The following is a 24,264-nucleotide window of genomic DNA, read 5'->3' on the forward strand; positions in this document are numbered from 1 at the left end:
GTGCAAAAATTAGTATGAATGGGGAGTTTGCCTCAGTTTCCCAGAAGACTCCAACAGAACTTGCTACTAGTTCTGCCTGGTGAGATGGCACACTCCTGGAATACTGACAACTTGGGAGGCTGAATGCAGGAAGATTACAATTCAATCACAAGGGATCACTCTCACTTCTGGACTGGGGGTGTATATCAGTAATAGAGCAACCCTGGCTTCAATCTCCTAGGACTACCAAAAAAATAAAAAATAAAAGAGAGAAAGAAAAAAGAACTAAGCATAACCAAAGCCAGAAAAAAGTTTCAGTTTATAATTTATCTACCAAAGTTGTAACTGAAAGTAAGTTGAGGTCACAACAGAATTAATATTCCACACCCTGGAAGTAGAATTTCTAGGTGATTGTGAAAAAAAAAATCTTTCTGAAACAATACTGCTGTATTTTGGAGCTAACGCTTTCTGAGGAATATTTATCCTATCATTGTCCATTAATTTAGGCTAAATTATTTTTTTAATTACCACTGAGCCACAACCCTGAACCAATTTAGGCTAAATTCTTTAAGCTTAAACATTAATAGAGCACAATTAAAGGAGAAATGCAATTTCATTGTTTTGTGTTGTATTTATTCTTCCAGAATCTAGAAGTACTCTGTGGAAATCTTGGAAAGACAGAGTTGTAAAACGACCTGCTACAGCCCATGCCTTAAAACCAGATCAGATGATTAGCGATCAATTTGCAACAAATACGAAGGTTTCAGAAATTCAAGATATGCTACAGGAACTCATAGGCACAACAATGTTCAATAAATTGGAAAACAGTGCTATTAAATATATATCATCAACAATAGTCAACCTTTCTAAAGCCTTGTGTATACTAAGTGACAATTTAAAGGCTGCTATTGACTTCCCAGTTGGCAGTATATACGAAAATGAAACAAGAGAAGCAGAAAAAGAGTGCTCTCAGAAAATAATATACAGTCTCAGTGAACAAAATGAAATGCTTCAGCAGAGACTTAAAGATATAGAAGAAAAATTTGAACAACTTATTAAATCCAAAGCTATTATTGGACAACAACTGTACACATCACTGTCCACATCTTCAACCTTAAAAGTATTATCTGAACAGTCATCCATGACCAAAGCTGATGACATAGAGGACACTGTGGACAGTATTTTAAGCAAAGAATTTGAAAATATTTTAGATGAATCCCAAAGAAAAGGAACCAAAGGCACTGGGAAAAAGTGGGAGGCAGCTCTTTCACATACAGCCCAAGCTGAAGCAACCCCAGAGCTAAGTGAACAGCCTGATGGAGATACTACTGGAGATGATATATCACTGAAGAAAGGTGATGACCATCAAAAAGATGAAACTGACTATCATGAATCACAGAGAAGAAGGTATTCACATGAGGCCTCTGAAATAAATCTGATTGATGGTAAAGGTGAACAGAAAGTCTCAGAGGACAAACTTCGTCAACGATTTGAGCTAGAAGCACTGGAAAAAAAGAAAAAAGAAAGAAAACCCTTTTCTCAAGGCAAATCAAAGCCATCTGTTGAAACAAAAAGTAAACATTTCTCTTCTACTGAAACAAATAGCCAAGGTGACAGAAGTGGAACAAGGAGTACAGGGGAACAATTCAGAAAGGTCAGACCTGAACAAGAACTTGAAAAAGGCCCAATTTCCTCAGAGATAAAATCATACTCCTCTAGTGAGTCAGTGGGCAAAGAGATCAAAAGCAAAATGAGTAGATCAACAGAGGCAATCCAGTTTAAGAGTGATTTCACCTCTGAGCCCCAGAAAGTTGAAAAAAAGGGAAAGAAACACCAAATCCTTCCAGGACGGACCACAAGCAAAGAAGGAATAATAGAAGAGAAAGAACTGTTATCCTTTATCAAACAAACCCAGGCTCAACTACTTGTTAAATCACGCTCAAAGGTCAAGATGGCTAAAGAGGATTTAGGAAGTCCAGATGGCAAAAGCGAACAGGATAACCTAGAATTATTTCAAAAAGCCATACTGGCTTTCCTAAAAGAGAAAATTGATAACATAGGAAAGTCTTTTCGTACAGAGAGTATGCTAAAGGAGGAGAAATTATTAAAAAAAGAAGAAGTTGAAAAGTTAGGAATTATAAAGGCAAAAACAGAGGAATATTTCCAAAAAGTGGCTGAAACTGTGACTAAAATCTTGAGGAAATACAAAAATATAAAAACTAAAGGAGAAGTTGAAGAGAAATCTTTGAAACAAAAAAAGATTGTCTCATTTATGCCAGATTTTCAGAAGTCAAAACCTGAAATTAGCTTAATTCTTGAAAATGAGAGCTCAGACCCAATAATAAACAATTTAATACAAATGATATTGACTGAATTAGAAAGAGATGTTCCAACAATCTTGGAAGGAGAAGACTACAAGGAGAAAGAAAAAAAGAAGCAGAAGGAATATTTGCCAGAAGATCAAGAAAAAATATCCAGCATGCGTGAGCTGCAGAAGCCAAAACAGGAAGAAGAGGTAGGGAAAGAACGAAAAAAACAGAGGACTCAAAAGAGGATTGAGCAAGATGGGAAAGAAAATCAAAGGAAAGGGGACAAAGAAGTGCAGCAGCAATCCAAACAGCAGCAGTCGGAAGCATGGAAGAAAACGATGAAAGAGCGAATGGTACCCTTGGAGAAGAAGAGTGAAGAGATGATGGGGCAGATTCAAGATCTGGTAATTACAGGGCAGAAAGACAAGAAGCAGGGCAGAGGGACAGAAGACTTCAAAAGGCAGAGGCAGTTCAAAGAAAAGGATAAGACGGAGAAGAAAAAATCTGTAGAACCAACAGAAATGGCCATCCAAAGACCAGTGACATATTCCAGAAGGAGGAGAACATTGAAACATGAATCTCAGCTATATGAAGAACAAAAGATCCAAAAGAATCTTGAGACAGTAGAGAGTCTTCCTGCAGGACAGAGTCCCATACCAGTCACTCCTCCCACTTCAACACGTTCCTCCCTAACCAGCACCCTTCCTGCTTCTGAAGAGTCTCTCACAGAGTACATCACTCTCAGTCCTGAGCAAGCACAGGCACTAGGGATAACTCTCACCCCTGAGCAAGCCCAAGCCCAAGGGATCACTCTCACCTCTGAGCAGGCACAGGCACTGGGCATCACTCTGACTCAAGAGCAGGCCCAGATCCAGGGGATCATTCTCACCCCTAAAAGGGCCCAAGCACAAGGGACCACTCTCACCTCTCAGCAGGCCCACACACAGGGGATCACCCTCACCCCTGACCAGGCCCAGGCACTGGGGATCACTCTCAGCCCTCAGCAGGCACAGGACAAGGGAATCACTCTCACCCCTCAGCAGGCCCAGGCACTGGGGATCACTATCATCCCTGAGCAGGCCCAGGAAATGGGGATCCCTCACACTCTGGAGCAGGCCCAGGCACTGGGGATCACTACAGCCCCTGAGCAGGCCCAGGCCAAGGGGATCACTCTCACCCCTCAGCAGGCCCAGGAACTGGGGATCACTCTAAGCCCTCAGCAGGCACAGGCACTGAGGACCACTCTCACCCCTCAGCAGGCCCAGGCACGGGGGATCACTCTCACCACTGAGCAGGAACAGGCACTGGGGATCACTATCATTCCTGAGCATGCCCAGGACAAGGGGATCACTCTCACCCCTCAGCAGGCCCAGGCATTGGGGATCACTATTGCCCCTGAGCAAGCCCAGGCCCAGAGGATCACTCTCACCCCTGAGCAGGCCCAGATACTGGGGATCACTCTCACCCCTGAGCTGACCCAGGCCAAGGGGATCACTCTCACCCCTGAATGGGCCCAGGCACTGGGGATCACTCTCACCACTGAGCAGGCCCAGGTCAAGAGGATCACCTTCACCCCAGAGCAGGCCCGGACACTGGGGATTACTCTAGTCCCTGAACAGACCCAGGCCAAGGGGATCACTCTTGACCCTGAGCAGGTCCAGGCCAAGGGGATCACCCTCACCTCTGAGCAGGCCCAGGTACTGGGGATTACTCTCACCCCTCACCAGGCCCAGGCACTGGGAATCACTCTCATCCCCGAGCAGGCCCAGGCCAAGGGGATCACACTCACCCCTGAGCAGGCCCAGGGCCAGGCCCAGGGAATCCCTCTCACCCCTCAGCAGGCCCAGGAAATGGGGATCACTCACACACTTGAGCAGGCCCAGCCATTGGGGATCACTACAGCCCCTGAGAAGGGCCAGGACGAGGGGATCACTCTCACCCCTCAGCAGGCCCAGGAACTGGGGATCACTCTCACTCCTGAGCAGGCCCAGGCACGGGGGATCACCCTCACTCCTGAGCAGGCCCAAGTACTGGGGATCACTATCACACCTGAGTATGCTCAGGCCAAGGGGATCACTCTCACCCCTCAGCAGGTCCAGGCACAGGGAACCACTCTTACTCCTCAGCAGGCCCAGACACTGGGGATCACTCTCTCTCCTGAGCTGACTCAGGCCAAGGAGATCACTCTCACCCCTGAGCAGGCCCAGGTACTGGGGATCACTCTCACCACTGAACAGGCACAGGCCAAGGGGATCACCCTCACGCCTGAGCAAGCCCAGGCCAAGGAGATCACTCTCACCCCTGAGCAGGCCCAGACATTGGGGATCACTCTCTCTCCTGAGCATGCCCAGGCCAAGGGGCTCACCCTCACCCCTGAGCAGGCCCAGGCACTGGGGTTCACTCTCACCCCTGAGCAGGCCCAGGCCAAGGGGATCACTCTCACCCCTGAGCAGGCCCAGGCCAAGGAGATGACCCTCACCCCTGAGCAGGCCCAGAAACTGGGGATTACTCTAGCCCCTGAAGAGGTCCAGGCACTGGGGATCACTATCACCCCAGAGCAAGCCCAGGCACTGGGGATCACTCTCACCCCTCAGCAAGCCCAGGCACTGGGGATCACTATCACCCCAGAGCAAGCCCAGGCCAAGGGGATCACCCTGACCCCTGAGCATGCAAAGGTACTGGGGTTCACTCTCACCCCTGAGCAGGTCCAGGCCAAGGGGATCACTCTCACCTCTGAGCAGGCCCAGGAACTGGGGATCACTATCACCCCTGAGCAGGCCCAGGCCAAGGGGATCACCTTGACCCCTGAGCATGCAAAGGTACTGGGATTCACTCTCACCCCTGAGCAGGTCCAGGCCAAAGGGATCACTCTCACCCCTCAGCAGCCCCAGGCACTGGGGATCACTATAGCCCCTGAGCAGGCCCAGGCCCAGGGGATCACTCTCACTCCTCAGCAGGTCCAGACACTGGGGATCACTCTCACCCCTGAGCAGGCCCAGGCACTGGGGATCACTCTCACCCCTGAGCAGGCCCAGGCACTGGGGATTACTCTCACCCCTGAGCAGGCCCAGTCCAAGAGGATCACCCTCACCCCTGAGCAGGCCCAGGCACTGGGGATTCCTCTCACCCCTGAGCTGGCCCGGGCAATCACTCTCACGCCTCAGCAGGCCCAGGCACAGAGGATCACTCTTACCCCTGAGCAGGCCCAGGCCAAGGGGATCACTCTCACCCCTGAGCAGGCTCAGGCACAGATGATCACTCTAACACCTGAGCAAGCCCAGGAAAAGGGGATCTCTCTCATCCCTGAGCAGGCCCAGGCCAAGAGGATCACTCTCCTCCCTGAGCAAACCCAGGCCCAGGCAATTACTCTTACTCCTCAGCAGGCCCATGCACTGGGGATTACTCTCACCCCTCAGCAGACCCAGGCATTGGGGATTACTCTAGCCCCTGAGCATGCCCAGGCCAAAGGGATCACTCTCACCCCTGAGCAGGCCCAGGCCAAGGGGATCTCTCTCACCCCTGAGCAGTCCCCAGCCAAGGGAATCACTCTCATCCCTGAACAGGCCCAGGCACTAGGGATCACTCTAGACCCTGAGCAGGCTCAGGCCAAGGGGATCACTGTCACCCCTGAGCAGGCCCAGGCACTGGGGATCACCCTCACCCCTGAGCAGGCCCAGGCCAAGGGGATCACACTAACCCCTGAGCAGACCCAGGCACTGGGGATCACTCTCACCCCTCAGCAGGCCCAGGCCCGGGGGATCACTCCTTCCCCTGAGCAGGCCCAGGCCAAGGGGATCACTCTCATCCCTGAGCAGGCCCAGATACTAGGGATCACTCTCACCCCTAAGCGGGCCCAGGCACTGGGGATCACCCTCACCCCTGAGCAGGCCCAGGCCAAGGGGATCACTCTCACCCCTGAGCAGGCCCAGACACTGGGGATCACTCTCACCCCTCAGCAGGCCCAGGCCCGGGGGATCACTCCTTCCCCTGAGCAGGCCCAGGCCAAGGGGATCACTCTAACCCCTGAGCAGGCCCAGGCACTGGGGATCACTCTCACCCCTCAGCAGGCCCAGGCCCGGGGGATCACTCTCATCCCTCAGCAGGCCCAGACACTGGGGCTCACTCTCACCCCTCAGCAGGTCCAGGTGGAGGGGATTACTTTCACCCCTGAGCAGGCCCAGGCCAAGGGGATCACTCTTACCCCTGAGCAATCTAGGGTACGGGGTATCACACTCACCCCTCAGCAGGCCCAGGCCAAGGGGATCACTCTCACCCCTCAGCAGACCCAGGTACTGGGTATAACTCTAGCCCCTGAGTCGACCCAGGCACAGGGGATCACTCTCACCCCTGAGCAGGCCCAGGCACAGCGGATCACTCTCACCCCTGAGCAGGCCCATGCCAAGGGGATCACTCTAACCCCTCAGCAGGCCCAGGCACTGGGTATAACTCTAGCCCCTGAGCCGACCCAGGCACAGGGGATCACTCTCACTCCTGAGCAATCCCAGGCACAGGGGATCACTCTCACCCCTGAGCAGGCCAAGTTACTGGGAATCACTCTCACCCCTGAGCAGGCCCAGGCAATGGAGATCACTCTCACCCCTGAGCAGGCCCAGGCCAAGGGGATCACTCTCACTCCTCAGCTGTCCCAGGCACAGGGGGTCACTCTCACCCCTCTTCAGGCCCATGCACTGGGGATCACTCTCACCCCTGAGAAATCCCAGACACGGGGGATCACTCTCACCCCTGAGCAGGCCCAGGCCAAGGGGATCACTCTCACCCCTGAGCAGGCCCAGGCCAAGGGGATCACTCTCACCCCTGAGCAGGCCCAGGCCAAGGGGATCACTCTCACCCCTTATCAGGCCCAGGCACTAGGGATCACTCTAGCCCCTGAGCAGGCCCAGGCCCAGGGGATCACTCTTACCCCTGAGCAGGCCCAGGCCCAGGGGATCACTCTTACCCCTGAGCAGTTCCAGGCCCAGGGGGTCACTCTCACCCTTCAGCAGGCCCAGGCACTGGGGATCACTCTAGCCCCTGAGGAGGCCCAGGCACGGGGGATCACCCTCACTCCTGAGCAGGCCCAGGCACTGGGGATCACTCTCACCCCTGAGCAGGCCCAGGCCCAGGGGATCACTCTTACCTCTGAGCAGGCCCAGGCCAAGGGGATCACTCTCACCCCTTATCAGGCCCAGGCACTGGGGATCACTCTAGCCCCTGAGCAGGCCCAGGCTCAGGGGATCACTCTTACCCCTGAGCAGGCCCAGGCACTGGGGATCACTCTCACCCCTCAGCAGGCCCAGGCACTGGGGATCACTCTAGCCCCTGAGCAGGCCCAGGCACTGGGGATCACTCTCACCCCTGAGCAGGCCCAGGCCCAGGGGATCACTCTTACCCCTGAGCAGGCTCAGGCCAAGGGGATCACTCTCACCCCTTATCAGGCCCAGGCACTGGGGATCACTCTAGCCCCTGAGCAGGCCCAGGCACGGGGGATCACCCTCACTCCTGAGCAGGCCCAGACACTGGGGATCACCTTCACCCCTGAGGAGGCTCAGGCCAAGGGGATCACTCTCACCCCTGAACAGGCACAGGCTAAGGGGACCACTCTTACCCCTCAGCAGGCCCAGGCACTGGGGCTCACTCTCACCCCTGAGAAATCCCAAACACGGGGGTTCACCCTCACCCCTGAGCAGGCCCAGGCACTGGGGATCACTCTCACCCCTGAGCAGGCCCAGGCCCAGGGGATCACTCTTACCCCTGAGCAGGCCCAGGCACTGGGGATCACTCTCACCCCTCAGCAGGCCCAGGCACTGGGGATCACTCTAGCCCCTGAGCAGGCCCAGGCACTGGGGATCACTCTAGCCCCTGAGCAGGCCCAGGCCCAGGGGATCACTCTTACCCCTGAGCAGGCCCAGGCCAAGGGGATCACTCTCACCCCTTATCAGGCCCAGGCACTGGGGATCACTCTAGCCCCTGAGCAGGCCCAGGCACGGGGGATCACCCTCACTCCTGAGCAGGCCCAGACACTGGGGATCACCTTCACCCCTGAGGAGGCTCAGGCCAAGGGGATCACTCTCACCCCTGAACAGGCACAGGCTAAGGGGACCACTCTTACCCCTCAGCAGGCCCAGGCACTGGGGCTCACTCTCACCCCTGAGAAATCCCAAACACGGGGGTTCACCCTCACCCCTGAGCAGGCCCAGGCACTGGGGATCACTCTCACCCCTGAGCAGGCCCAGGCCCAGGGGATCACTCTTACCCCTGAGCAGGCCCAGGCACTGGGGATCACTCTCACCCCTCAGCAGGCCCAGGCACTGGGGATCACTCTAGCCCCTGAGCAGGCCCAGGCACTGGGGATCACTCTAGCCCCTGAGCAGGCCCAGGCCCAGGGGATCACTCTTACCCCTGAGCAGGCCCAGGCCAAGGGGATCACTCTCACCCCTTATCAGGCCCAGGCACTGGGGATCACTCTAGCCCCTGAGCAGGCCCAGGCACTGGGGATCACTCTCACCCCTGAGCAGGCCCAGGCCAAGGGTATCACTCTTACCCCTGAGCAGGCGCAGGCCAAGGGGATCACTCTCACCCCTTATCAGGCCCAGGCACTGGGGATCACTCTAGCCCCTGAGCAGGCCCAGGCACGGGGGATCACCCTCACTCCTGAGCAGGCCCAGACACTGGGGATCACCTTCACCCCTGAGGAGGCTCAGGCCAAGGGGATCACTCTCACCCCTGAACAGGCACAGGCTAAGGGGACCACTCTTACCCCTCAGCAGGCCCAGGCACTGGGGCTCACTCTCACCCCTGAGAAATCCCAAACACGGGGGTTCACCCTCACCCCTGAGCAGGCCCAGACACTGGGGATCACTCTCACCCCTGAGCAGGCCCAGGCCAAGGGGATCACTCTCACCCCTGAGCAGGCCCAGGCCAAGGGGATCACTCTCACCCCTGAGCAGGCCCAGGCCAAGGGGATCACTCTCACCCCTCAGCAGGCCCAGGCACGGGGGATCACTCAAGCCCCTGAGCAGGCCCAGGCACGGGGGATCACCCTCACCCCTTATCAGGCCCAGGCCAAGGGGATCACTCTCACCCCTGAGCAGGCCCAGGCCAAGGGGATCACTCTCACCCCTCAGCAGGCCCAGGCCAAGGGGATCACTCTCACCCCTGAGCAGGCCCAGGCCAAGGGGATCACTCTCACCCCTCAGCAGGCCCATGCACTGGGGATCACTCTCACCCCTCAGCAGGCCCAGGCACAGGGGATCATTCTCACCCCTGAGCAGGCCCAAGAACAGTGGATCACTTTCATCCCTCAGCAGGTGCAGGCCCATGGGATCACTCTCACCTCTGAGCAGGCCCAGGTCAAGCGGATCACTCTCACCCCTCAGCAGATTCAGGCCCAGAATATCACTCTCACCCCTCAGCAGGCACAGGCCAAGGGGATCAATCTTACCCCTGAGCAGGCCCAGGAACTGGGAATCACTCTCACCCCTGAGCAGGCCCAGGAACTGGGAATCACTCTCACCCCTCAGCAGGCTCACACACAGGGGATCATTCTCACCCTTGAGCAGACCCAGGCCCAGGGGATCACACTCCTCACTCAGCAGGCCCAAGACTTGGCATTCACTCTCTCACCTCAAGTGGCCCAGGCACAGGAGATCACCCTTACTCCTGAGCAGGCCCAGGCCGAGGGGGTCTCTCTCACCCCTCAACAGGCCCAGGACTTGGGGCTCACTCTGATTCCTCAACTGGCCCTGGCCCAGGCCCAGACCCAGGCCCAGGGGATCACTCTCACCCCTCAGCAGGCCCAGGCTCAGGGGATCACTCTCACCCCTCAGCAGGCCCAGGCCCAGGGGATCACTCTCACCCCTCATCAGGCCCAGGCCCAGGGGATCACTCTCACTCCTCAGCAGGCCCAGGCCAAGGGGATCACTCTCACCCCTCAGCAGGCCCAGGCCCAGGGGATCACTCTCACCCCTCAGCAGGCCCAGGCCAAGGGGATCACTCTCACCCCTCAGCAGGCCCAGGCCAAGGGGATCACTCTCACCCCTGAGCAGGCCCAGGCCAAGGGGATCACTCTCACCCCTCAGCAGGCCCAGGCCAAGGGGATCACTCTCACCCCTCAGCAGGCCCAGGCCAAGGGGATCACTCTCACCCCTCAGCAGGCCCAGGCCAAGGGGATCACTCTCACCCCTCAGCAGGCCCAGGCCAAGGGGATCACTCTCACCCCTCAGCAGGCCCAGGCCAAGGGTATCACTCTCACCCCTGAGCAGGCACAGACACTGGGAATCACTCTCACCCCTCAGCAGGTCCAGGCACAGGGAATCACTCTCACCCCTCAGCAGGCCCAGGCATTGGGGATCACAACTGCCTCTGAGCAGGCCCAGTCCCAGGGAATCACTCTCACCCCTGAGCAGGTACAGATACTGGGGATCACTCTCACCTCTCAGCAGGCCCAGGTCCAGGGGATCAATCTCACCCCTCAGCAGGCCCAAGACTTGGGGTTCACTCTCACCCTGCAGCAAGCCCTGGCACAGGGAATCACTCTCAGCCCTCAGCAGGCCCAGGACTTGGGGTTCACTCTTACCCCTGAGGAGGCTCAGGCACAGGGGGTCACTCTCACCCCTCAGCAGGCCCAAGACTTGGGGTTCACTCCCACCCCTCAGCAACCGCTGGCACAGAGGATCACTCTCACCCCTCAGCAAGCCCCAGATCTGGGTATCCGTCTCACCCCTCAAAAGACACAGGACCTGGGGATTACTCTTACCCCTCAGCAGGCCCAGGCACAGAGGGTCCCTCTCACTCCACAGCAGGCACAGGACCTGGGGATTAGTTTTAACCTTCAGCAGGCCCATGCTCAAGCTGTCACTCTTTCCCCTCAATCAGCCCAGGTATTTGGTGCCACTCTCACTCCTGAGCAGGTTCAGGCATTGCTGCCCCCTCTCCCTTCTGGTCAGGCAGTAGGTATCAGCCATACCCCCAAGATAGCACAGGCATTAGAAGTCCCTCTTACTGAAGAACAGGCCAGAAAATTGAGGGTTTCTATCACTCCAGAAAAGTTTCAAGGGGCATCAAACATTATTAGCCTGGAGCAGTTCCATGCATTGAGGGTCACTCCCTCCTTCCAGCAGGCCCAGGCACTTGGCACTCCTCTCACCCTGGAAAAGCTTTCCACATTGGCTCCTTCCACTCTTAGACCATTTCATGAATTGAAGACTTCTTTCCCCACTAAACAATCCATTCCATCAAGACTATCTCCAAGCCCTGGTAGTCCTAGGAAAGGCCAAGGAATGCATATTCCTTCTGGCCCAGGAAAGCTCTTGGCACCACAAATCTTTCCTACCTCTAGACAGATTCTGGTAGGTAAAGGTCAATTCATTCCTGCACAGTCTGTAGCACCAGAGATCTCTCCCAATCTTGGGCAACTCCCAATATCTTGGGTCCCTCCCATTCCAGGACAGCCCCTTGAACAGGAGGCCCTTAGTTCTAGGCAGTTCTTCATATCTAGGGGCCTTCTGACTCCCCAGCCACCTCTGATATTGCAGACCCCTGTCACTCCCAGGCAACCTCTTATATCAAGATTCCCATCCACCTTTGGACAGATCCCCAAACTCTGGGATCCTCTGTCTCCTGGAAAGCCCTTGGTTCCTGAAGCCTCTTCCATCCCCAGGGAGCTTCAGGAATCTGGACCCAGCTTTTTGGAGCAGCCCCAGGCACTCAGGCCTTCTGCCACCCCTGAGCCCTCTCCCTATCTGCAGACCTCTTCTCTCTTTGGGCAGCAACTGGCACCATGGATTATTCCCAGACAAGTTTCACCACTATCGGTCCCTTCCACTCCCAGACATCCTTCCACATTCTGGCCTCCCATAGCCCCTGAAAAGCCCCAGGGAGTTTTGTCCTCTTCTGTTGCTCAGAAAAGATCAGCAATTATTTCTTCTTTGAAATCTAAACCAGCTTTGGTTCATCCAAGTGCTCCAGATTCTAAGGTATCTCAAGCTCCTTTCACCACTAAGAAGGCCCAAATATCAGAGGTCTCTGACACTTCTGAAGAAACCAAGATGCTCCAAGATACTTCTGCCATGGGACCATTTGAAACCTTTCAGTCCCATCTCACCAATTATAGGATACCAATATTGCAAACCCCTCACATTGATGGGCAGGCCCTTCCACCTCTCATGAAACCTCAAATGTCACTACCTTCTCTAATAACTCAACTACCCAAAATATCACAGATCTTACCTGCTCAATGGGACCAGAAATCTCGATTCCCTCCTATAGACAAGCCCTGGATTCTGCCTTCAGTTTTAGGCATCAAGAAACCAAAGGTGACAGAGCCCCCTTCCTCTCCCCAAGAGCTTGAAGAAAAGAGATATTTTGTTGATGTAGAGGCTCAGAGGAAGAATCTCATACTATTAAATCAGGCCACAAAAACTTCTGGACTCCCTTCGCAGCAACATACAACGGCTAGGAATCTCATAATTGAGACACTTCATATGAACAATATTCGGCTGGGATACCTGTTCCGCAAGTACATTGCCTATAGCCTGATCCAGCATGCCAGGTAGATTTAATTATCATATCCAGTTTTCTGGTACAGTTCTGATTTCAAACACTCCCCCTCATTGCCTAGAAGTATACTCATATTTATCAGATCATATGCTTTAAAGCCTTCTTATAGAAGTTCTGTGGGATGGAAACTTGTTTAAGATAGCAAAAGCAGGGACTGGGGTTGTGGCTCAGTGTGACTCAGTGCATATGTGAGGCACTGGGTTCAATCCTCAACACCACATAAAAAATGAAAGTAAAGGTATTGTATCCTTCTACAACTTAAAAAAAGATAGCAAAAGCAGATTATTTTTAAATGTGTATTTTTTAGTTGTCAATAGACTTTTATATTTTTTTATATGCAATGCTGAGGATTGAACCCAGTGCCTTTTTTTTATCATGTTTATCTGTCTCCTTTTTGTAAAACCAGTCTCTTATGGTGTGGTGTTATAGTTTATGTTATAGTTTATGTTTCCCTCTGGAGGTTATTTCTCTGTTTTCCTACTTGGTAATCAGGCTAGGTTTGGATGCAAAAAATTATCAGGCATTTCCTTTTTCTCAACTATGATTAGGTTGTTCCCTGGTATTATTTTTGAGGCCAAGACTCCCTTCTGAACAACAACCAAAAAGAACAAAAGGGAACAGAACATGGACACCTGTGCCATGGAAACTGTCTAGGGCTAGGGAACATCTCCCAGATTCTGGAGCCTCTGTCTTTGGCTAAGTGATGTCTCCCAGATTCTGGAGCCTCTAGTGGTCAGCAGTTTCCATTCTCCTTCCATGATCTCTGGACTTAACTGCTGCCTTACCAGCATGGTAATAACTTCTCTCCTCCTTCATGGGTGGCCATGAAAAAGATGCAAGCTTTTATGGGCTGGGGATGTGGCTCAGGCGATAGCACGCTCACCTGGCATGCGTGCAGCCCGGGTTCGATCCTCAGCACCACATACCAACAAAGATGTTGTGTCTGCCAAAAACTAAAAAATAAATATTAAAAATTCTCTCTCTCTCTCTCTCCTCTCTCACTCTCTCTTTAAAAAAAAAAAAGATGTAAAAAAAAAAAGATGCAAGCTTTTAGACTAACTACCCTTTCTGTGTGACTTGTTAACCTGGAAGCCCATGAAATTCTTAGATGCCTTTCTTATAATGAATCCTAGTCTGTCTATGCTGAGCCTATCGTTAGTTAATAAATTTTGGTGGGGTACTGGAGGGGGCAATTGGGCCTCACTCAGAATGAAGGATACTAACTTCTTGATAACTATTTAGTTTAAGGGAGGATATTTGCCATCGAGCTGTGCCTTTAAAAACTTTCTTACATGTTCCCTTTGTCCTTTTGGGTCCCCATACTCATAGAAACATGATTTCATATTATCCTCCTCAATTAAAGTGGGAAGAAAGCCCATTAGTGTTCTGGGTGATATCCCCAATAGAGAAAGTAAATAATTTGGCTCTGTGAACTAGGAGAGATAAAGGATAGTTTACCCTAATAAAATGAAACAGAACTTCTGTTCTTTTTCCTACCAGAAAAAGGGAATACAGAAGAAAAAATAATCTCGTGAGGGTCTAGGGAAGGCAGACTAATTATGAAGTTATATTACAGTAATCTTGCCTAATGGATCCCTGTTTAATAGGCAGACACCAGGTAGAAGTATTTTTGAAGAGGGAGAGACTGCTTAGCTCATGCTCTGGGGATTAATGAATGGGTCATCTCTTTCCCAAAGACCTCAGATCAGACTAAGACTTAATCTCAGATCCAAGATTCATCAAACGAGGGTGCCCTCCACCATGGGGCCAAGTCAATCAGTAACAGAAAGAACAGACGGTGGTTGATATTTGGTACCCTTTAGGGCTGTTGGGGTCAGATTCTGGACCTGAGATCTTCATGCAGCACTGGGGAGTGGCCCTGGTCAGTTGCCTTTAATTGTCTCAAGCCTTCCTCAGTCCCACACACCAACTTTCACCCAGAGAGGAAACTGAAGCAAGTCAGGACTGACATTCCCAATTGGGTGAAGGGGGAGATCTGTACAGTTGGCAATAGCTGGGGCAAGATCTATCAATCATGTCCGGACACTGAATCAATGGTTCAGGTGGCTACTTGTCCATCCATGAGATAGATCCATGTCAGCTATCATTACTGTTTATTTTACTTTTAAAAGAATCTTTTAAAGGAAAAGATCTCTTGCTTTTTCCTTTAGTCCCAAGAGAGTTTGAGAGTTAGCTATTGAAAAGCTGCTTAAGACAACATCTTTGAATAATTAGCCTTTTTTTGGGTACCAGGGATTAAACTCATGGGCACTCAACTACTGAGCCATATCCCCAGCACCCCCGCCCCCTTTTTTGTATTTTGTTTAGAGACAGGGTTTCATTGAGTTGCTTAGCACCTCCTATTTCTAGGGCTGGCTTTGAACTCCCGATCCTCCTGGCTCAGCCTCCCCAGGTGACAGGATTACAGGCGTGTGCTACCTCCTGTGGCTTAATTATCCCCACCTTTTTTTACAGACAGTTTGAGGGAAGGAGGAAACCCAGATAGTCAGATCTCTATCTATTTTTCCCATTTACAGAACAAACCTCCATTCTCTAATTTATATTGGGACCAAGTCGTTATGGGAAAAAAAAATTGATTTAAGTCCTCTGTCTTAAACTAATTTCAATTGCTTAATATGCACCCAAGGGGTGAGTTCTCAGGGATATACCCTAAATTACCCATAACCTCCAATGTAGTTTTCTGGAAAGAAAACAGGACTTGAGGTAGTCTTTGAGTTCCCAACCAGGATCAAACTTTTTAAAAAGTCTGTCCCATAGTTTATCTTTGGGGTATACTTTGTGTCTCTCAGGACCAGACCTTCAAGTCTGTCCCAAATTGTCTGCAAATTTTCAGCAGTATGAATGTCCTTGTTCCTGTTATGCAGTTTTCAGGGTACTTTATAACCCCTACCTACACCTCAAGAAAAAAAAGAAAAACATCCAAAGAAGAACATCCCTAAAATCTCAAATAATCTAGGTGCACTTAAGAATTTAGAATATTTTATTATTTAAATAGCAAGGACACGAAAACCTTGTAGAGAGCTTAGAGGCACTTTGAGATAAGACAAAGTCAGGTAAGTTTTAATTAAAAATTTGTTCATGTAACAGGGGCCTGCTTTATGTTTGGAACATAACCCTCACTGTTCTGAAAATTGCAGCTCATTTTAAAACTGACATTTTTATTTTTTCTTCCTCCCTAATTAAGGGGGAAGTGAGATTAACTATTTCCCTCCCCCAACTGAGTTATCTGACCATGGTAAGAATGAAGGAATTTAGACTTTAGAGCTGGTGCCTGCAGGCCTAAGAAACTGTTATCTCTCAAGGCTACAGGTAAATCATGACTCCTGACAGGCACAGACTTTGCATCACCTCTTTACAAGTCCCTTGTTTACCTGATAGAATTACAGCCCCTAGATAGAATAATTTAGCTGGTGCATGTAAGTGAGACCTGTACAAAGATATTTTAAAAAAGGGAGTGAGGTCAAGAGGTCTCCCTCAGAATTTGAGTTTTAGCTGAAACTTAAGACTGAGAGATTTATAGCAGAATCTTAGAGTCAGATTGGCCACTAAGTGTATTGGGTCTGACTGTGGTGATTAATGGAGGAGGTAGCTTCTTTTTCACATCAAGTTTAAGTCCTTCCAACAATGTGTCTCAGGTGAATCAAAATGAAGGGGTACTCAAGACACTGGGAGACCAATCCCTCTTATGCATTTTCCAGATAGGCAATTTATGTTCCCTCTGACCCACCAGGAACAAGGTATGTTGGCCTCAGGGACTCTCCTATCTTAGATGCTTTTTTTGTTGTTCTTTTTATTTTTTTTAACTTTTTTTTTGAGAGAGAATTTTAATATTTATTTTTTAGTTTTCGGTGGACACAACATCTTTGTTTGTATGTGGTGCTGAGGATCAAACCCGGGCCGCACACATGCCAGGCGAGCACGCTACCACTCGAGCCACATCCCCAGCCCTTGTTGTTCTTTTTAGATACACATGATAGTAGAGTATATTTTGACATATCATACATACATGGAGTATAACTTCCCATTCTTGGTCATGTATTCATATATGAACATAGGAAAGTTACGTCCAATTCATTCTATTGAATTTCTTAGGTGCTTTTATAAATAAGCATTCATCTTCTTAAGGGAGAAAAGGGCTTTAGTCCAAGGAAAGGAGGAAGAAAAAAAGTAAGAACAGGGCTGGGGATGTGGCTCAAGCGGTAGCGCGCTCACCTGGCATGTGTGCGGCCCGGGTTCGATCCTCAGCACCACATACCAACAAAGATGTTGTGTCCACCGAGAACTAAAAAAAATAAATATTAAAAAAAAAGAAAAGAAAAGAAAAAAGTAAGAACATACTTGTTTAAGTCCCACAGAGGCTGAGAAACCTATGAGATTCCCACTATGCAGCATGAGGGAGAGAAAGGGCTTTAAAAATGACCACTGATCTCCTTCACAGTTTTAGAGTTCGGACTCTCACCAGATCCCTAGGATGGCCTCAGCCGTCATCTTAGTGCCACCTGAATTTACATGGCCTTTTTTTCCAGTCACCCAAGAAAGGGGATGGCAAATGAGGTAGATGGAGATAATGTTCTTTGATCTTTGAAAGTGGAGGGGAGGGTGTTATAGCTACAGTAACTAACAGAATAAGTCATAGTCAAGACAGAAAATATTTGTTAATACAAAATCAGTGCCTCACATTGAGTGCCAAGAGATGTTACAGGAGAAGAGATGTCTTTGGAGAAGTGTCCAAGGAGTTCCCAGAAGAGAGGGGGACGACTCAGGACCAGAGGGTGTCTTGGCATATGTGACAGAAAAAAATTTCATCATGAGTCAGACAAAGGCATAGAGAGAGGTTTATTTATTCAAGGGTGAATGTGGGCTATCTCAAGAGAAAGCATGAGCTGGGGTTGTAGCTCAGTGGTAGAGCACTTGCCTAGCATGTGTGAGGCACTGGGTTTGATTCTTAGCACTGCATATAAATAAACAAATTTTAAAAATAAAGGTCCATTAACTACTAAAAATTTTTGTTTCAATTTTTTAGCTGTTGATAGACTTTTATTTATTTATATGTGGTGCTGAGAGTCAAACCCAGTGCCTCATACATGGCAGGCAAGTGCGCTACTGCTGAGTCCCAGACCCAGCTCATATTTTTTTTTAAATATTAGAAAAATAACTGAGAAGCAGCTCTGATGTGGGCTGAAGGTTTAATATTTATGGAAGGGATATATCAGGGGCCAGACTGAAGGGGGATCCAGAGTGGAACTGCACAATTTCATGCCAGTTTTCTCTGCACTTGCAAATTTTCCTCATTTTACAAGGGGATGTTGCTCAAGATTTATAACTATGTTTTCTAACATCTCAATGTCTTGTGGGTGTTTCCTTTAAGATTCAATATTTCTCTCTCTTTATCCTAAATCCCTATCTCAATTTCATTTGCAAATAATAATTTTAAACATCTAAATCTCTTGCCTATGGATTGGTTAGTACCTTATTGGTTAGTACTTTAAAATAGTGGTGACATCAACTGGAGGTATAGCTCAGTCGTAGGACACTTGTACAGCATTTGTGAGTCACTGGATTTCACCCCTAGCACCATGAAAACAACAACATAATAAACCATAAAAATAAATTTATATTGGTGATACAGCTACAAGGCCATCTTTTTTTATTTCACTTGCCCTGAGTAACAACTAAGAGTATATTTCCATGGCCTTATGTTGTTTTGTTTTCCAGGAAAATTTTATCTTAAAGAGTATTTAAAAGTGCATGCCTGTAATCCCAGCAGCTCATGAGGCTAGGGCAGGAGGATAGCAAGTTCAAAGCCAGTTTGAGCAACTTAGTGAGACCATGTCTCTAAATAAAATATAAAAAAGGATTGGGGATGTGACTCAGTGGTAGAGCACCCCTGGGTTTAATCGCTAGTATTGCCAAAAATAATGATGATGATGATGATGATGATGACAGATGTTGAGTTTTGTCAAATCTGTCAAATAACTTTTTGTGAAGTGTGATTTTTTTATTATTTTTATTTTGGGGGTACCAGGCATTGAACTCAGGGGCACTTGGCCACAGAGTTACTTCCCAACACTTTTTTGTATTTTATTTAGAGACAGGGTCCCACTGAGTTGCTTAGTGCCTCACTTTTGCTTCTGTTGGCTTTGAACTTATGATTCTCCTGCCTCAGCCTCTCAAGCCTCTGGGATTACAGTTGTGTGCCACCATGCTCAGCATGAAGTGTGATTTTAATACTTCATTTTCACAGGATCTATTTCTTAGATCTATTAACATACTCAATTACATTAAGCCATCATTACATTCTTAGCATAAATCTATTTGTTCCTGGTGTATCATTCTTTAAAAGTGCCGTAGACTCTAAAATATTTTATTAAGGATTTTTTCCATTGATACTAGGAGTATGTTTGGCAGGTAGCTTACTTCTTATGGTCTGGTCATATCTTTGTTGTGTTTTGGCTTGATTTTTAGGTTTGCATCATTAAAAATGTGAAAGATTATCTTTTGTGCTCTGGAACAGTTTAAGTAATGGTAAATTTAGCTGTTCTTTTGAGGTTTGCAGATTTCACTTTTAATATTATATAGGCTTGGTAATGTTTTGGGAGAATTCTTTGACACTATATGACAACTGGTTTGTTCAACATTTACTGAAGATTTTGAAGAACTAAATGACATGAACTTATCTGAGTAAAATCACAAAAAACTGAAATATATGCATCAATGTAGGGAGCCACATTGAATGACCACGTCTTCCAGTCCTGATGCCTCAGGCCCTGGCCAACCACTGCTTTTTTTGTGGCCTTGTCTGAGGCCTGCTGGAATAGCAAGGAGGTCTTCTTAGTGGGGTGTGCCCTTAGGGTTGAGTTACCTCACCGGTTCCCTGGTACGCCTGCCCATTCTGCCGTTTTTTTGGATAGAACTTTCTAAGAACAAGAGTCCCCCCAATAAAAACCCATTTCTGAACGTGTTCCCTCTTTCTCATCAGCCTCTTGTGATTTTCTCTTTCTTTCCCTTTTGGGGAGTCTGAGGCTAAGAGCCAGGGAAGCTGCCCTGAAGCTTATATAAAGGTAAATTGTGTCTATGTTTTGTTTTGTGTCTCTGCAAATTCACATGAGCGATCTTAATTCAGCTCTTTTGCTGAGTTGCCCGCACTGGTTGGAGGTGGCAGATCAATATTTCATAATAATATTTAGTTTTATAGAATTATAATGTTAATCCCATTCAGGGTCATTTTTTTTTTCCAGAAAACTCTTCTTTAACATTTAATGCTACCGGGGCTGGGATTGTGGCTCAGTGGTAGAGTTCTCGTCTAGTATGTGCAAGGCCCTGGGTTCAATTCTCAGCTTCACATAAAAATAAATAATAAATAAATAAACAAAATAAAGGTATTGTGTCCAGCTACTTCTAAAAAATAAATATTAAAAAAATATTTAATGCTACCATAATAAAATCATCAATAGAAGGCCAGGCATGGTGGTGTCTGCCTATACTCCCAGCTACTTGGCAGGCTGAGGTAGAAGGGAGTGTAAGTTCAACTCCAGTTTGGACAACTTAGACTCTGTCTCATAAACAAACAAATGACAAACAAATGGCAACAAAAGTCACCAATAGATGTAAAAGGAATAAAATATTGACTGATTATCAGTTCTCTAACAAGGATGGCTGGGTGAAGATAATTCTAATACTATGTGTAAGAGAAGTATTATAGTAATATAAGCTATTTTTTTATAAAACAAGTTTTGTAGAATCCTTTGTGAAGGAAGATTTTTGTATTTAAATGCTAAAAGCCGGACTGCGGCATAAAATATAGTTCTAGGATTGTGTTACCATATGATCAGTGAAATAAACAAAAGAAGGGATGATGGTGAGGATGTAAAACTAGCCCAGATGATACTGAGACATCTCATTCCTTTAGATATTGAGGAAAATCCTCAAAGATACTAAATGTGATTGATTACTAGATAGGCTCATTTGATTCATCAACATTTAAATGTTTAGTGCAGTGTAGATATATATAATGTTATACTATATCTTAGCATTATATACTATAATGTATACCTAGTATATCCTACAGTACTATAACGACTAAAATGAATCTCATTTTGACATAATTATATATGCCTCTTTTTTTATACTTTTTTTAAAATTTATTTTTATGTGGTGCTGAGGATCGAACCCAGGGCTGCGCATCCTAGGCAAGCGCTCTACCACTGAGCCACAACCCCAGCCCTTGACATAATTATATATGTATGGAATAAAATTTGCTCCACTTTAGTCCCCATTTCCTTCTGCTCCTCCTTCTCCCAATCTCATTCCTCTAGTCATTTTCCTTCTATTTACTTACAGTTCTTTAAAATTAGCACTTCAAAGATATACCTAAAAGTGAAGTTTACTGTGGTCTATTCATATATGCACATAGCATAATTTGGTCAATTTCATCCCACCATTCCTGAACCCTTTTCCTGTCTCTTCTTCATCTACATTAAAAAAAAAATTGTAGTTGTAGACTAATACAATGCCTTTATTTTATTTCTTTATTTTTACGTGGTGCTAAGGATCAAACCCAGTGCCTCACACATGCTAAGCAAGTGTTCTGCCACTGAGCTATAGCCCCAGCCCCACCCTCATCTACATTTTTTGAATTAATATTAGCTATTTATTGTTAGGCCCAAGGCGTGGGAGATGGAAGGCTACAAAGATGGAGAAGCCGTAATTCCTATCTCGAAGTCTATTCAGAGATAGTCACACCACACGAAAAGATGATTATGTAGTATGATGTAGAAATAACAATTATGGCATTTGTACAAAGTGTACAGAAGAGGAGTCAGGATAGGGTATAGTTAGGTACAGATTCTGAGAATCTGGACCCTTGAATTGTCTCTCAAAGAACTAGTAAGACAGGGAAGTCAGAGAGTATAGCAGAACAAAGAAAGGCAGTTGAACACAGAATAAAGGAGATGTTGCTTAAGATGAGACTGGAGGGTCTGGGGCTGTAGCTCTGTGGTAGAGTATTTGCCTACCAGGTGTGAGGCCCTGGATTTGATCCTCAACACACATAAAAATAAATAAATAAAATAAAGGAGAAAGCAGGGAGACCGCAATTTCAAAGCCAGCCTCAGCAAAAGCAAGGCACTAAGCAATTCAGTGAGACCCTGTCTCTAAATAAAATACAAAATAGGGCTGGGAAGGTGGCTCAATGGTTTAGTGTCCCTGAGGTCAATCCCTGGTACCAAAAAAAAAAAAAAAAGAGGGGTGGGGGAGACTGAAAGATAAGCCAGATAAAAGAGAATCCTAAATGGCATGTATTTCATGCTGTACATTGTAGAGGATAAACCAAATAATTCTTAACAAGGGAATTAAAATGCCAATAATATGGAAGTTGGATTTAAGGAGAATAAAGCTTTACTCAGAAGTATAAGCAGGACCAGATGGCATCCACCTAAAAGTTTTGAAGGAATATAAAGATGACAGTGGAATTACAAGTCAAATATTTCCTACTGACTTACAGAATTTCTATTTAGGGAAATATTTCAACAGCATAATTCCATGCCATCCATGTCAGACCAGTTAGTAGAATTAGTAAAGAAAAACTGCACTCTTGAAATAGTAAAAACTGACAGACTAAAGGAAACAATTTTTGTCTAATCTAGGATTGTTTAAGGAAATATTTCAGGGCTGGGGATGTGGCTCAAGCTGTGGCGCACTCGCCTGGCATGCATGCGGCCTGGGTTCGATCCTCAGCACCACATACAAACAAAGATGTTGTGTCCGCTGAAAACTAAAAAATAAATAAATAAATATTAAAATTCTCCCTCCCTCCCTCCCTCCCTCCCTCCCTCCCTCTCTCTCTCTCTCTCTCTCTCTCTCTCTCTCTCTCTTCAAAAAAAAAAAAAGAGAAATATTTCATAGTTGAGGAGAAATTTTTGATAAATAATTTAGACTTGTTATGTACCTACAGGGGTTATAAAGCATCTACAATAAATAGAAACTTTATATTATTCATTTAAGGTGCAGATGGGGAATTGGGTTCATCCTATTTGCCCAAGTTACACAACTAGTAAGTGGCAGAACTGGATTTTAAAAATCCCTTTTCTGGGCTGGGGTTGTGGCTCAGTAGCAGAGCGCTTGCCTTGTACATGTGAGGCACTGGGTTTGTTCCTTAGCACCATATAAAAATAAACAAAATAAAGATATTGTTTCCATATATAACTAAAACATTATAAAAAAACCCTTTTCCAATGTTTATACTATACTAAATATTATATTGTGTTTCCTTGAAGTAGGAAACTGTAATAGTTTTATACTCAAATCTGAATCATACTTTCTTTTAAATGTAGACTTCAGAAAGAGATTTTGGCTATGAAAATTTTCAGCTATGAACCTCTTTGAGAATCAAATATGTTGTTTGTAAATGGATGTAATAATATTTACTTCAAAGAATAGTTGATAGGATTAAATAAAAATTTTAAAGTTTCTAACATAATAATTGATCCATACTAGATATTCAGAAAATATAAAATATATTCCATAAAAAATATTCCTTAGGATGGGAATAATGTTTTATAAATATAAGTGAAAACAATGATAGAGAGGGAAAATGGCAGACTTTAATCAGTTACTACTGAACTAAACATTCAGATTATTAAAATTAATTTTCTCTAAAAATGCATGAACAATAAAATTCCTAAGTTTAGAAAAAACTAAACTTTTCCAAGTAATGTGATATGGTTTCAAAAAGGAAAAATCACGGAGGAAAACCTCAAAGGACTGCATAATCTCAAAAGACAAAGAAAAAGGGGCTGGGATTGTGGATCAGCGGTAGAGCACTTGCCTAGCACATGGGAGGCCCTGGGTTTGATCCTCAGCACCACATAAAAATAAGTAAATAAAATAAAGGTATTGTAAAAAAAAAGACTCTGATGTGAAAAAGAGGCTTATTAGAAAATTAAAATATAATTAATTATTAAATGATCCATATATAGTAGGTTCCAAAGTATTAACCCACAAAGAGACCTAAGAGCTAAAAGTTACTTTATAGAGATTAAAAAAAAAAACCTCAGATAAATCTTACTGATTCACCTGAGTGAAAAAAAAAAAAAATATATATATATTCAGAAAAATCTTTGATAGGTCTATATCACTTATCAAAAAAATAACAACTCCTTCATATACCTTTGAAGATCTTTAATAATCCAACCATTCTAGTCTCATTTTTTGTTATAATCCTTTCATAACATATCTATGGTCTAAAAAATCTCAGAATATTTACCACTGAAAAAATGTAGCTTTCATTTTTGAGCCTTTATAACATTCCTTCAACCTGGATTCCCCTTATTCCGTTCTTCACTGTTTTCCAAACTTCCAAGATATCCCTCAGATTCTGTTTAAATATAGATTCCTAAAA

The 24,264-nt window shown here is 46.8% G+C and overlaps 1 protein-coding gene across 1 annotated transcript in view; it reads left to right on the forward strand.

Moving 5' to 3' along the window:
• Fam186a (family with sequence similarity 186 member A) overlaps window positions 1-24,264 on the forward strand; it is a 60,035-nt gene that overhangs the window by 30,051 nt on the left and 5,720 nt on the right. Inside the window, exon 4 of the mRNA XM_078015848.1 lies at window positions 624-12,837. Coding sequence (XP_077871974.1) covers window positions 624-12,837 — 12,214 coding nt within the window. The remainder of the gene's footprint in view (window positions 1-623; window positions 12,838-24,264) is intronic.

This window comes from Ictidomys tridecemlineatus, chromosome 6, assembly GCF_052094955.1.
Source record: "Ictidomys tridecemlineatus isolate mIctTri1 chromosome 6, mIctTri1.hap1, whole genome shotgun sequence".
NCBI lineage: Eukaryota > Metazoa > Chordata > Mammalia > Rodentia > Sciuridae > Ictidomys > Ictidomys tridecemlineatus.